The 12,736-nt window shown below is 49.2% G+C and overlaps 1 protein-coding gene across 2 annotated transcripts in view; it reads right to left on the reverse strand.

Moving 5' to 3' along the window:
* The window catches only part of LOC142249820 (inter-alpha-trypsin inhibitor heavy chain H3-like), a 135,260-nt gene that overhangs the window by 19,890 nt on the left and 102,634 nt on the right, over positions 1 to 12,736 (reverse strand). Inside the window, exons 15-17 of one of the 2 annotated variants that reach the window (XM_075321730.1) lie at positions 5,495 to 5,518; positions 1,420 to 1,437; positions 107 to 220 (exon numbers count right to left, since the gene is read on the reverse strand). In XM_075321730.1, coding sequence (XP_075177845.1) covers positions 107 to 220; positions 1,420 to 1,437; positions 5,495 to 5,518 — 156 coding nt within the window. Of the gene's footprint in view, positions 1 to 106; positions 221 to 1,419; positions 1,438 to 5,494; positions 5,519 to 6,572; positions 6,606 to 12,736 lie in introns of both variants that reach the window. The other variant, XM_075321729.1, reaches the window with a different exon arrangement.

Raw genomic sequence — 12,736 nt, forward strand, 5'->3', positions numbered from 1 at the left:
ATTTAGAACAGTCTACATTTAGATTACATACTGGTTTATACTGTAATTTTTACCTATAACTCAGAAAATGAAATGTAAGAGTAAAGTGGTTTGTTCTATAACATACCGAGCTGTTTATCCTCAATAAGATTCAGGATCACCCCCGGCTTCTCCTGAATATTGAAGCACAGTGCGTCACTCTTCTGAGGAACATTTATCACAAAATGAGGGTCAGAATCCACTGTAAAAAGGAGAAAATAACATAAAAAATTGAAATTACAATTACAGCAGTCACCTTTAGGTGTTAAAGTAGCACTCCAGAGACTTTGATTTAATGAACTCTGTAGTTACCTTATATATATATATATATATATATATATATATATATATATATATATATAATTCATGCTATTCCATGTATTCCCCTTACATAGTCACTGGTGTGCATACCTTAACTCCCCATATAGACGGGGAAAGAGACATAGACGGGGAAAGAGACATAGACGGGGAAAGAGACATAGACACAGCAAGAGACAGAAACAGTTACTATACCGGGCAACGCCCGGGTACTACAGCTAGTATATATATATATACAGTACAACTCTATGGAACAGGAACATTTTAAACCAGACAACATGTAAGAGATATGATGAAACTGGTTTGACTGGACTACTGAAGTTCTCAAGGACAGAAACGCCTAAAGCTGGTGTCACACATAACGACGACGACAACGACGTCGCTGCTACGTCACCATTTTCTGTGACGTTGCAGCGACGTCCCGTCGCTGTCGCTGTGTGTGACATCCAGCAACGACCTGGCCCCTGCTGTGAGGTCGCCGGTCGTTGCTGAATGTCCAGCTTCATTTTTTGGTCGTCACTCTCCCGCTGTGACACACACATCGCTGTGTGTGACAGCGAGAGAGCGACGAAATGAAGCGATCAGGAGCCAGCACTGGCAGCTGCGGTAAGCTGTAACCAGCGTAAACATCGGGTAACCAAGGGAAGACCTTTCCCTGGTTACCCGATGTTTACGCTGGTTACCAGCCTCCGCTCTTGCTGCCAGTGCCGGCTCCTGCACTGTGACATGTGGCTGCAGTATGCATCGGGTAATTAACCCGATGTATACTGTAGCAAGGAGAGCAAGGAGCCAGCGCTAAGCAGTGCGCGCGGCTCCTTGCTCTCTGCACTGTGACATGTAGCTGCAGCACACATCGGGTTAATTAACCCGTTGTGTACTGTACCTAGGAGAGCAAGGAGCCAGCGCTAAGCGCGGCTCCCTGCTCTCTGCACATGTAGCGACGTTATGATCGCTGCTTCTGCTGTGTTTGACAGCTAAGCAGCGATCATAACAGCGACTTACAAGGTCGCTGTTACGTCACCGAAAATGGTGACGTAACAGCGACGTCGTTGTCGCTGTCGCTTAGTGTGACACCAGCTTAACTCAGCACTGATAATACAGCTCCTGCCACACATTTATAAAGTAGGAGATCGCACTTCATACTGTTGGTTTAATTAGAATAATATAGAGGGAAGGAAGTCACAATGTCCTCCATGCAGGCAGAAATGCTACTGGAATCTAGATGAGTTGGAAGAGAAGCAACGAAGAGGCTGAACTGGAGGTAAGTAAGCAATCTGCATATAAAAGTAGTGTAAAATGTGATGTACAATTGGGGGCAGGGATAAAAATATACACTGAACTTCTTTAAATATGATCTGTGACATATACTGTATATTGTCATGATTGCACATATCCAGGGTTATCTAATAGGAAAGGAATTGGTAAATATAATTCCACTGAGCCTATGAATGTCACCAATGCCCTCTTTCCACATTTGCAAACACTTATGAAGTTGATCATGCTGGTTGTCCCCTACTTTTACATTGATGACCTATAGATAGGTCATCAATGTCTGATTAGCCGGGGTCCGACACCCTGCACCCCTACCGATCAGCTGTCCTTAGTCCTGGCAGCGGCAGCAAACAGCCAGAAACACTCAGTTACGGAGCTGCTCCATCTTCTGATAGTGGCCACGGCGGGGTACTGCACATCCGTCTCCTATTGATTAGAATGGGAGGCGGATGTGCAGTACCTGACCGCAGCCACTATCAGAAGACTAAGCAGCTCCGGAACTGAACATTTCTGGCTGTTTGCTGCCACCGCCAGGACTGAGAGCAGCTGATCGGCAGGTGTGCGGGGTATCATACCACGGCCGATTAGGCATTGATGAGCTATACTAAGGACAGGCCATCAATGTAAAAGTAGTGGACAACCCTTTTAATATATCCAATCAAGATAATATTTGGTGGTTTTGGTAATGCCCTTTCCCAACCTTAGAATGCCTTAGGCTAGTTTCACACTTGCGTTGAACGGTATCCGTTGCATTGCGTTGTGTGACGGATGCAACGGATGTGTTGCATATAGTGGCACAACGGCTGCAACGGATGCTGCAAAACAACGGAATCCGTTTTGATTTTTTTTTTTTAACAGTTTTACCGGCGGCAGACTATTGTGAACGATCAGCTGATCGCTCCCAGTAGCCGGCCGCCGAGTGATCAGCTGATCGCTCCCTGCAGCCAGCCGCCGGGTGATTAGCTGATCGCTCCCTGCAGCCGACCGCCGGGTGATCAGCTGAGCGCTGTCACTTGCCGGCCGCCAGGTGATCAGCTGATCGCTGCCTGCAGCCGACCGCTGGGTGATCAGCTGAGCGCTGTCACTTGCCGGCCACCGGGTGATCAGCTGATCGCTCCCTGCAGCCGACCGCCGGGTGATCAGCTGAGCGCTGTCACTTGCCGGCGCCCGGGCATGCCGACGGGCGGGCGCTCAGCTGAGCGCTGTCACTTGCCGGTGGCCGGGCATGCCGGCGACCGGGCATGCCAACGGCCGGGCATGCAAGCGGGCGGGCGCTCAGCTGAGCGCTGTCACTTGCCGACGGCCGGGCGCTCAGCTGAACGTTCGGCCACCACGAGCAAAATAAAGTTTGTGATTTAAAAAAAAAAAAAAGAGGATGTGCAGTGAAATCCAGAGGATTCCGCTGCTCAAAACAACGTTACATGCTGCGTTCCTCCCGCTGGGCGGAAGCAACGGAGCATCGCCCAGCGGAAACAACGCAGGTCCTTTTGGTACAATCTGTCAACCATACAAGTCTATGGGAAACAGCGGAATCCGTGAACGGATTCCGCTGTTTTCCAAAAGGGCGGATTGTAACGGAAGGAAAACAACGCAAGTGTGAAAGTACCCTTACTAAAATCGAACAGTTCAGAATTCAACAGATTAGGTTGGGTTTAGGCTGATATATTTCATGGTCCTTTTATGGACTAAAATTTCAAATCTGCCTGTTGATCTCCTGACTTTCAATGGAAAAATAAATTTATAGCACTCTGGTCCATTGGCCAGGTCAGTATTCTCTGAGCACTAGCCAGGAGCAATGTGAGTGTCCTTACCTCCCGGCATTCGCAGCATCGTATTTTGATTAGCCATGCTGGTGGGAAGTGTTATGTGCAAGGATGATGTGGGCAAAATACACTACTTCTATGCCTCTTGAACTCCAAATTAATAAGATTTGTGTTACGAGCGCTTAGGAAATCAATACATCACACTTGCTTAGTATGGTGTACTCCATGAATTCTCCTTCATTAGTACATGTGACCAGTTTATATAGGGTCACAGACAAAGGATAAGTTCCCTCTGAACTATGAACCAATCAGAGCAACAGGGGTGTAAACAGAAATATGAAACTTCCTCGCCCATCAGTCTTAGCTGAACAATATAACATCATTAGTTATAAGACAAGATGGAAACTATAAGAATAAAATGGATTCTGATCTCCCACACCAGCCAAGCTAATCAAAAGAAGAGTCGGAAATGAGGGGAGGTAAGGAGATTTGCAGGCCCCCCAATCCCCGTACTGACATGGCTGATGGACCAGGAAATCGATTCTTCCATCTCTTCTCCTGACCTGAATTAACAGTCGTATAGACAAATAAGAGGCGGCAAATTCAGGTTGGGAAACCCGTAGACAGTTTGGGCATTCTGGTCCATATATAGACCATGAACTATGACCGCCATCCAGATGTAGCATTTTTTTAAACTTAGAAATGATATCAGAACCAATTTTCACCTAAGCATTTTAATTTTCTGTTTCCAAGAGCCATAAGTTTGTTATTTTTCCTTCAACATAGCTGTTTAGGGCAAGTTGAAGTTTTGAATAACACATTTCTTTTTATCATATACTGTACTGAAAAATAGGAAGAGAAATCAGCACTGAAAAATAGTGAAAAAAAGCAATTCTGCTATAGTTTTTAGGTTTCATTTTTATGTCATGGACTGTGCAGTAAAAATGACCTTACAACATACATATACAGGTGAGTACATCTACCACAATACCAACCTTTGTATAGTTTTTGAAAAACAGGATGACAACAGGATATATCTTGGACAACCTCTTTAAGCCTATGTTTTGGAAATGCATGTGCACGTGACAACTTTTTCAGGCAGATTCCACTAGGAACACACCAGAAAAATTGCTAAACAAACGGTAAAAAATGTACATGTCTTGTTATGTAAAAATGAATTGCTAAGTCTTTTTGAGCTTCTTTTATCCACTTCAAGCTCTGAAAGCCATTAAGTAGCTAAAATAAATGACCTGACCACTCTTCTGAAGGCTTCCATTTGGAAGAAGCTCAGTAGTTTCAGAACGCAATAAAATAAAAGTCATCAGTGGCAAAGTGGCCGAGAAAATGACCGGTGAGATGTCAAGAAAACGTCATGGCTTGGTTTGGGCTTTTGATCCAGTGACCTGCTGTTGCATGGTTGTTCCTCTGTCTGCTGGACTATTGCCATATGTTCCCTGTCCAAATGCTAATGGTTCCGATTATGTTTGTTCTGCTCACTAAAGGCACAATGGTCACTACTGGGGCTGGTGTTAGTGGCAGCCTGGATGGTAGGCCCTCCGCAAGCAGGGCAGGCCCCAGAGGATAGGTGTTGCAGATGGGTGTTGAAAGAAGGTAGGCCACAATGGGTGTTCAGTGTAAGTGGTTCTTTTTACTCACTGCAAGCTGGTAACTGGTCATCCGAGGCCGGCTAGTCTTAACCGCAGGTCCCCTTAGTCCCAGTGCCGGTTTAATGACCTGGTGGCTTCTTTCCCCTGCACCTGTTTTTGGTTGGTCGGTCTCAGTAGTGTGGAGTGGCTGGGGGTCCTCTCCTGGTTGTCTTCTTCAGCAGTCTGTATGACGGTAGCGTGAACCCTGTGGGGTTGTAGTCTCTGGTCCTGTCTCCGGTTCTCCCTTTGCTACTGAGTCCCAAACTTCAAAGTCAGTGAGGTCCTTTATGGTCCCCTCACTGTGCAGATTTTATCAGGTCTGCCTGGAGCTTTTGCCTGACCTAGGATTCTATACCCCATTGGTGCGTAGTTCAGGGAGTACTCCGGCAACTAACCGCCTGAGCCCTCAGGTCACTGTTCACTCCTGTCAGTCCATCTGCTCACTTTCACTGTCTCCGACACACTCTCCTCGACTACTACTACTACTGTGTCTCTTCTCTACTGTCTGATTCCACACTCTGTCTGCCCCTCCCACCTGGTTGTCTAGTGGACTGGATTGGCTCCACCTCTAAGCGGCCATCCATTGGTCCGACCCTAGCCTTGTACCATTCTATGGGGGATGATTGGGGAAAACAGGGATTTTCTGGAGTGTTTGTGTGTTACCAGCACTGGTTTTCCAGGTCCCTAGGGGGTAGGCCCTGCATCCTGGTGGGGATGCAGTACCTTGAAGCTCTCTGATGGCTTCAGGGTCGCTACACCAGCTCTTCAGCTTAGGAGTTTACCTTAGGGTAAACACCAGTCGAGTTCTTACTGTGAGTTGATTGTTTTCCTTCCACCTTATATGAACATGTTTTAGTTTTTGTGTCTTCCTGCACATCTTCCTCTCCCCTTGTTGGCAGTATCTGGCGGCCTCCCCTCTGCTCCTTCAGAAAGTACAAGAAACCTCTCAATGGCCTTTTAGGGAGTCAAATGTGATGTGGAGATGTTAGTTGTGCACGTAGGGTCTTTTTAGTCTATACAAGGACCAGTTGGATGCAGGCACATGTTCTCTCATATTAGGGCTACCCCTTTTCGAATACCCGTGTGTGAAAAAAACACTACCGGCATTATCTTGAATGGTCTGTAGCTTCGCAGACTCTATGGATATGACGACGTCTAAATGATGTTTTGTGCACATACTCTTTCAGCAACTTACTGAAGTATTGAAAGAGACAATTACTAGACTATTTGACTGATTAATAACATTCCTAGGTTTAAGCGTTACCTGACAAATTCACAACCAGTCTGTGCCACTAAAAAAATATCTCCACTCCATCTTGTTCTCAACTCGCTACTCTTCTTGCATCACTCTGCATTCTATATTCATGATAGCTGGAATATTTGCTTGGTGACATATGTATATATCCATTGGTGTATTTGATTTTAGATATTATATTTGAGGAATACAGTAATTCAGCGTAATAATATTAATATTTTGTAGGTTGCATAGAGCTGTAATATGGCCATGTGTATTAGGGTTTATGTTGTTTTTTTTCTGGTGTAGAGAAGGCCTTACCAAAAGCTGGAGGCTGATATGAAGTTCTCCGTGCTAGGGGGGAAAAAAAAGCAAATTAATATAAACTTTGCAACTTTACATATTTAAGAAACTGAGACAACCCCTTAAGATTAACGGTTTCTAATGTTGGATTTTTTCACGTTTTTTCACGACGTCCATTGGTGAATCTTTTATGGGCATATTGAAGGGTTTTGTCTAAGAAGTGACCAACCATCATCCAACAAATAATTAACTGGTGTGTTTTTATTCATTTATCTTGTGCATGAGGATTATGCTGTTAGGCTCTGTGCGCACTAGAGCTTTTTACCCGCGGATTTACCCGCGGATTTGCCGCGGAAATTTCTTGAGAAATGTCTGCAATCTTTGTGCAGACATTTCCCAGCAATTTCTATGAAAAAAAAAATAGCTGTGCGCACTTGTGCGGATTTTTCTCAAGAAATTTCCTTGAGAAGAATTTCTCGAGAAACTTTCTTGAGAAAATGAACATGTCCATTATTTCCGCAGGTACCCTGCGGATTTCGGCAGTACAGCCTGCAAAAATCCGCAGGGAACCACCCGCGGGAAAATCGTGGCAATTTCGCGGCTATTCCGCGGCTAATCCACGGCAAATCCGCATGCGGATTTGGTGCGGATTTTTTCCGGAGGTCCGGAAATCTTTCACTCCCAGAAGTTTCTCAAGAAATTTTCTTGAGAAACTTCTCATTTCTAGTGCGCACATAGCCTGAGGTTGTTGGGTTTGGGAGCAGTTAATTATCGTTTATGCCTTCGTTTTACTAAGATGTTTTTACCTTATGGTACACTGTTTTGTGCCTTTCTCTGTCTAGTTTGCCTTAAATGTCAGTTTTAAAAAAGCATTCAGCCTAATAACACAACTTTGACATGCTTGTCTTTGACTTGTCTCATTCGGGTTATTCCTCCTGGAATTGTATAATTACACAGTCTTACAATATAATACAAAAATATAATTGATTGATAAATTAGTGGCACAATTTCGCATGTCAAAGGTGTGCACCTACAGTATATAGTGTATAACTGTCAATTCTGTCAGTGTATATATTCACATGTGACAGATTTTGTGAAGTTAGTCACCAACTCATGGACAAGCCGCAAGGCAGAGTAGATACCAAGAGATCACGTAGTGAACTAAGGGGAAAGGCGAAGGTGCTGTCAGGGCAGGGTCCAGGGGCAGAATATCTAAAAGGGGCAAGGTAAATGAATGGTCAGAGGAGGTCCAAGATAAACGAGGCAAACATGCACTAATGAGGAAATGCTACGACTAGCAGTGATCTGGGACTAACTGCTCAGCTAAGTAGCTGGGCAATCACTCAGAACAGGGAATACCTGAAGAAACCCAGAACGTTCCAGTCTCAGATTGGACAGCTGAGCTGTCAACCATCACACCAACAGCTCAACACGCCCCTGCACTAGATTAGACAGCTGAGCTGTCAACCAATAGCTGTCAACCAATATACTGCAAGCTCAGCATGACCTACACTAGATTGGATGGCTGAGCTGTCAACCAATATACCGCAAGCTCAGCACACTCTGCACTAGATTGGATGGCTGAACTATCAACCAATATACCGCCAACACAGCATGCCCCTGCACTAGATTGGACGGCTGAGCTATCAACCAATATACAGGCAGCTCAGCATGCCCCTGCACTAGATTGGACGTTTCAGCTGTCAACCAATATACCGCCAGCTCAGCACGCCCCTGTACTAGATTGGACGACTGAGCTGTCAACCAATATACAGCCAGCTCAGCATGCCCCTGTGGCACCCCAGGGTCTGGGAGCCACAGTAGTGCTGCCCTCTTCACCGGGGATGATGCTATGCCTGGAGGCAAGAAGGGGGTTTCTCATGTTAGGTATACCACATTCAACATTTCTTACTCTAGGGCAGTAGGGGGAGCTAAAGGACCCATTTTGAGGGAAGCTTTCCTAGGATACTGGCCTGGAGGAAGGGTTACACAGACACAGACACAGGAAGAGAGACACTTCAGTTGAGTAGAGGCAAAGAACAAGCACGGTCGCTGAAAGACAGCTGTCTCCCAAACTCTCCCAGGACCAGCCGCACTAGCAGGACACTGGGGTCCTCGACTGTTGGATGCTAAAGCCCCATCAGTGAAGCCCGGAGAGCATGAGATTTCAAGTCCCCTGGCCCAAAGAAAGCCCAAAGGTAAAGCAGCACAATAGAGCCCATGGCCGCAGCTACACAGGCGGTGCCCAGGACCAGCTTGCGCTGCCCACCATAAGGGAAAGGACAAACAACAACTAGGAGAGGGTCACTGTGCGGCTCTAAGCCACAGACACTCACACACATAGTGCCACAAGGAAGACCTCCAACCCACCTGGCAGGGTGAATCCCCTCATTGCTTCCAGACTGACCGGACCCCCATCATCTTCTGGAACAGACTCCTGGGCCTGTATTAACAACTGCCAAGTAAAGGTAAAGGAAACTACAGCCTCCTGTGTTGTCCAGTTATTACCGGCGTCATCAGTCCTGCACCTCAACGTTAAATCACAGAGACTATCACTCCCGTCCTCCCTGGTGCCTAGCTCTACCTGTGGAGAGCTGCAACACCCAAGCTGTGTCACCATCTGCCCCAGAAGTGAGACCTCCCGCAGCGGCGGCTAATAACTGGCCGCATACCACAGGTGGCGTCATGACTAACTACTCCCATCATCCCTATCCCCATCTTTATTGACACCGCCAGGGTCATGGAACTGGGCCAGGCTGCTGTGACAACCCAAACTGACACCGGCCCGCTGACGAGTAACCCCCGAGACCCTGTGGGTGCATCACCCCTGCACTAGATTGCGCGACTCAGCTGTTGTCACGCTCCCCGGTCCCTGTGCTGCGCTCCCCAGTCCCCGTGATGCACTCCTCGGTCTCCGTGCTGCGCTCCCCGGTTCCCGTGCTGTGCCCTCCGGTCCCCGTGGCACGCTCCCCGGTTCCCGACGGCGCGCTTCGCTCACCAATCCTGCTCCCGGTCCTTCTGCTCCCTCTCCCTCGCCGGTATCCTCCAGGCGTTCCCGCTCCAGGCGCCCCTCTGCACCGCAGGACACCCTGCACAGCACTCCTGCTTCCTCGGCGCCGCTTCCTTCCCTGGTCTCAGGCACTTTGGCATCGCGCATGCGCGTTAGGGCGCGCGCGCGGTTATTGACCCTTTCTTAAAGGGCCAGCGTCCAGAAACAGGATATTGGCTACAGGTACGGGGTATAAAAGGATTCTTATTCCAGGTGGGCGGGGCCTGTTCTACGTGTTTAGTAAGCTAGGAGTTCAGGTCCCCCTTTGCCTTGTCTGGTATTAACCCTTGTTTGTCTCGCAGAGCCCGTCCTGTCTCGGCATCTGGTCCTAACCACGACTGCTGCGTAATTCCTGTCGGGGGTTGTCGGCTGAGGACTCCACCATCATCTTCAGTCCGGACCCGGTTCCGATTCCCAACGCCACGTGGTGACCTCCGTCCTCTCGTCCAGTTGGATCCGGATCCACTTGTCATCACCCGGCACCAGAACCAAAGCCTTGTCGTTGGGACTACCATCTGGACCCTTGTGACCTCAGGGACATCTGTCTTCCTCCTTCCGGAACGGACTGTGCCCTCCCAGCTAGTGCTTCGGCTACCGTGCATCTAGGCCCTCTGACGGGGTGACCGGACAGTCCCTATATAGGGGTTAGCTCCGGGTTGCTCTGCTGGAGGAGTCCGGTGCACGGCCCAGAGGTTCCACCACCAGAACCTTACAGCTAGAACAGGCCATGGATCCCGCCGAAGCACTGGCGTCCCAGCTGGCCGGATTACAGCAGGAACTGGGACGTCAATGCGAAACCCAATCCCGCATGCTGGCTTTTATGACGTCTGTGGACACCCGCCTGATTACGCTACAAGCGACAGCCACGTCCCTGGCTTCTCAGTCCACGTCCGCAGCTTCCGCAGGAGCTTCCTCGGAGACCTCTAAACTCCGCCTAGCCTCTCCGCCCCGGTATGCTGGGCATCCTAAGGCTTGCAGGGGATTTGTGAATCAGTGCTCCCTCCATTTCAAGCTTCTTCCGCATCTTTTTGCCTCGGACCAAGCCAAGGTTGCGTTTATAATGTCCCATCTGGAGGGTGAAGCACTGGCCTGGATGAATGCCTTGTGGGAAAAGGAAGATCCAGTGACCACCAACATCCAGGACTTCCTGCAAGCATTCGTTCAACATTTGACGAACCTGGACGCGCCGCCGCGTCCGCCTCATCACTCCTCAGGTTACGTCAGGGGACCTTGACGGTGGGCCAGTATGCCATCCGCTTCCGCACCTTGGCCTCAGAATTAGGTTGGAATAATGAGGCTTTAACGGCCGCTTTCTGGGAAGGACTATCGGGTCGTATCAAGGACGAGCTGGCCGGCTGCGTCGTGCCCTCCACCTTGGATGCCCTGATTGCTCTTGCAACCCGAGCGGACCTCCGCTTTCAGGAGCGATCCAAAGAACTGTCCCGTGAGAGACGTCCGGTACGGCACTCCTCTCCTCCGTTGAAACCCGCCACTCCCCAGGCGGCGTCATCTGGTTTTCCCGTCCACGAGCCTATGCAAGTCGACCGTCTGAGGCAGTCTGAGCAACGCCGAGCAGAACGGCTCGCCAATGGCCTCTGCCTATTCTGCGGAGATGGCACACACCTGCTACGGTCCTGTCCAGAGAGGCCGGGAAACTCCAAAGCCTAGGGTTGGTAGGAGAGGCCACCTTAGGTACTGGGACTCTCTCAGATCCTATTACATGGACTGTTCAGGTGACAACGGAGGAGTCCCAGTTCACGGCAGAAGCGTATTTCGACTCTGGGGCCGCAGGCAATTTCATCCAGCAGGCTACGGTGGACAAATACCAAGTGCCTGTTACTCCACTAGACAAACCCCTAGTGATTGCTTCGGTGGATGGAAGACCCCTTTCGGACACCATCTCATTTAGCACCAAGCCTGTGGAGCTCCATATCGGTGCCCTGCACACCGAGAGAATCACTCTCTATGTTCTTCCACGCATGTCCCATCAGATCCTGCTGGGTCTCCCCTGGTTACGGGCACACGAACCTTCGGTCAGCTCGGGTACCGGAGAAATCACCCGATGGGGCCCATGCTGTCACGAGAAGTGTCTGAAGTCCATACAGCCCATCCGACGACCTCCGGTTCCGGAGTCTCTACCTGGACTGCCTTTCACCTATTGGTCCTTCACGGACGTGTTTGATAAAAAGAAGTCGGAGGTGCTTCCGCCACATCGTCCCTACGACTGTGCCATCGACCTGCTGCCAGGGACCACGTCTCCTAGGGGACGGATATATCCCTTGTCCCCTGCTGAAACACGGGCCATATCCACCTACATCACCGAGAATCTAGCTAGGGGATTCATTCGGAGATCCTCATCTCCTGCTGGCGCAGGCTTTTTCTTCGTTAAGAAAAAAGAAGGTGACCTGCGTCCCTGTATTGACTACCGTGGACTTAACCAGATCACCGTAAAAAATAAATATCCTCTACCGCTCATTCCCGAATTGTTTGATCGGCTTAGATGAGCCCGTGTGTTCACAAAGTTGGATCTCCGCGGTGCCTACAACCTGGTTCGCATCCGCTCCGGGGACGAATGGAAGACCGCGTTCAATACTCGTGATGGACACTACGAGTATTGCGTGATGCCCTTTGGTCTGTGTAACGCCCCGGCAGTCTTCCAAGAACTAGTGAACGACATATTCAGGGATCTCCTCTACGTCTGTGTGGTAGTGTATCTGGACGACATCCTGGTCTTCTCTCCGGACCTACCGACCCATAGAGAAAATGTGCAGCTGGTCCTACAAAGACTGAGAGAGAACCGCCTGTATGCCAAGTACGAGAAATGCGTGTTCGAGCAGTCATCTCTTCCCTTCCTGGGTTACGTGATCTCCAACATCGGTCTGCAGATGGACCCAGAGAAGGTTTCTTCCATCCTCAACTGGCCTCCTCCTTCCAGGCTGAAGGCTATCCAACGTTTCCTCGGTTTCGCCAACTACTACCGTCAGTTTATTCCTCGCTTTTCTGCTCTGACTGCATCGCTCTCGGCCTTGACCAAGAAGGGGGCTAACCCGAAGGACTGGTCACCGGCGGCAGATGCTGCATTCCGCTCCCTGAAGCAGGCCTTTGCTTCCTCTCCGGTTCTACATCGTCCAGA

The sequence above is a fragment of the Anomaloglossus baeobatrachus genome, chromosome 8 (genome assembly GCF_048569485.1).
Source record: "Anomaloglossus baeobatrachus isolate aAnoBae1 chromosome 8, aAnoBae1.hap1, whole genome shotgun sequence".
Lineage (NCBI taxonomy): Eukaryota > Metazoa > Chordata > Amphibia > Anura > Aromobatidae > Anomaloglossus > Anomaloglossus baeobatrachus.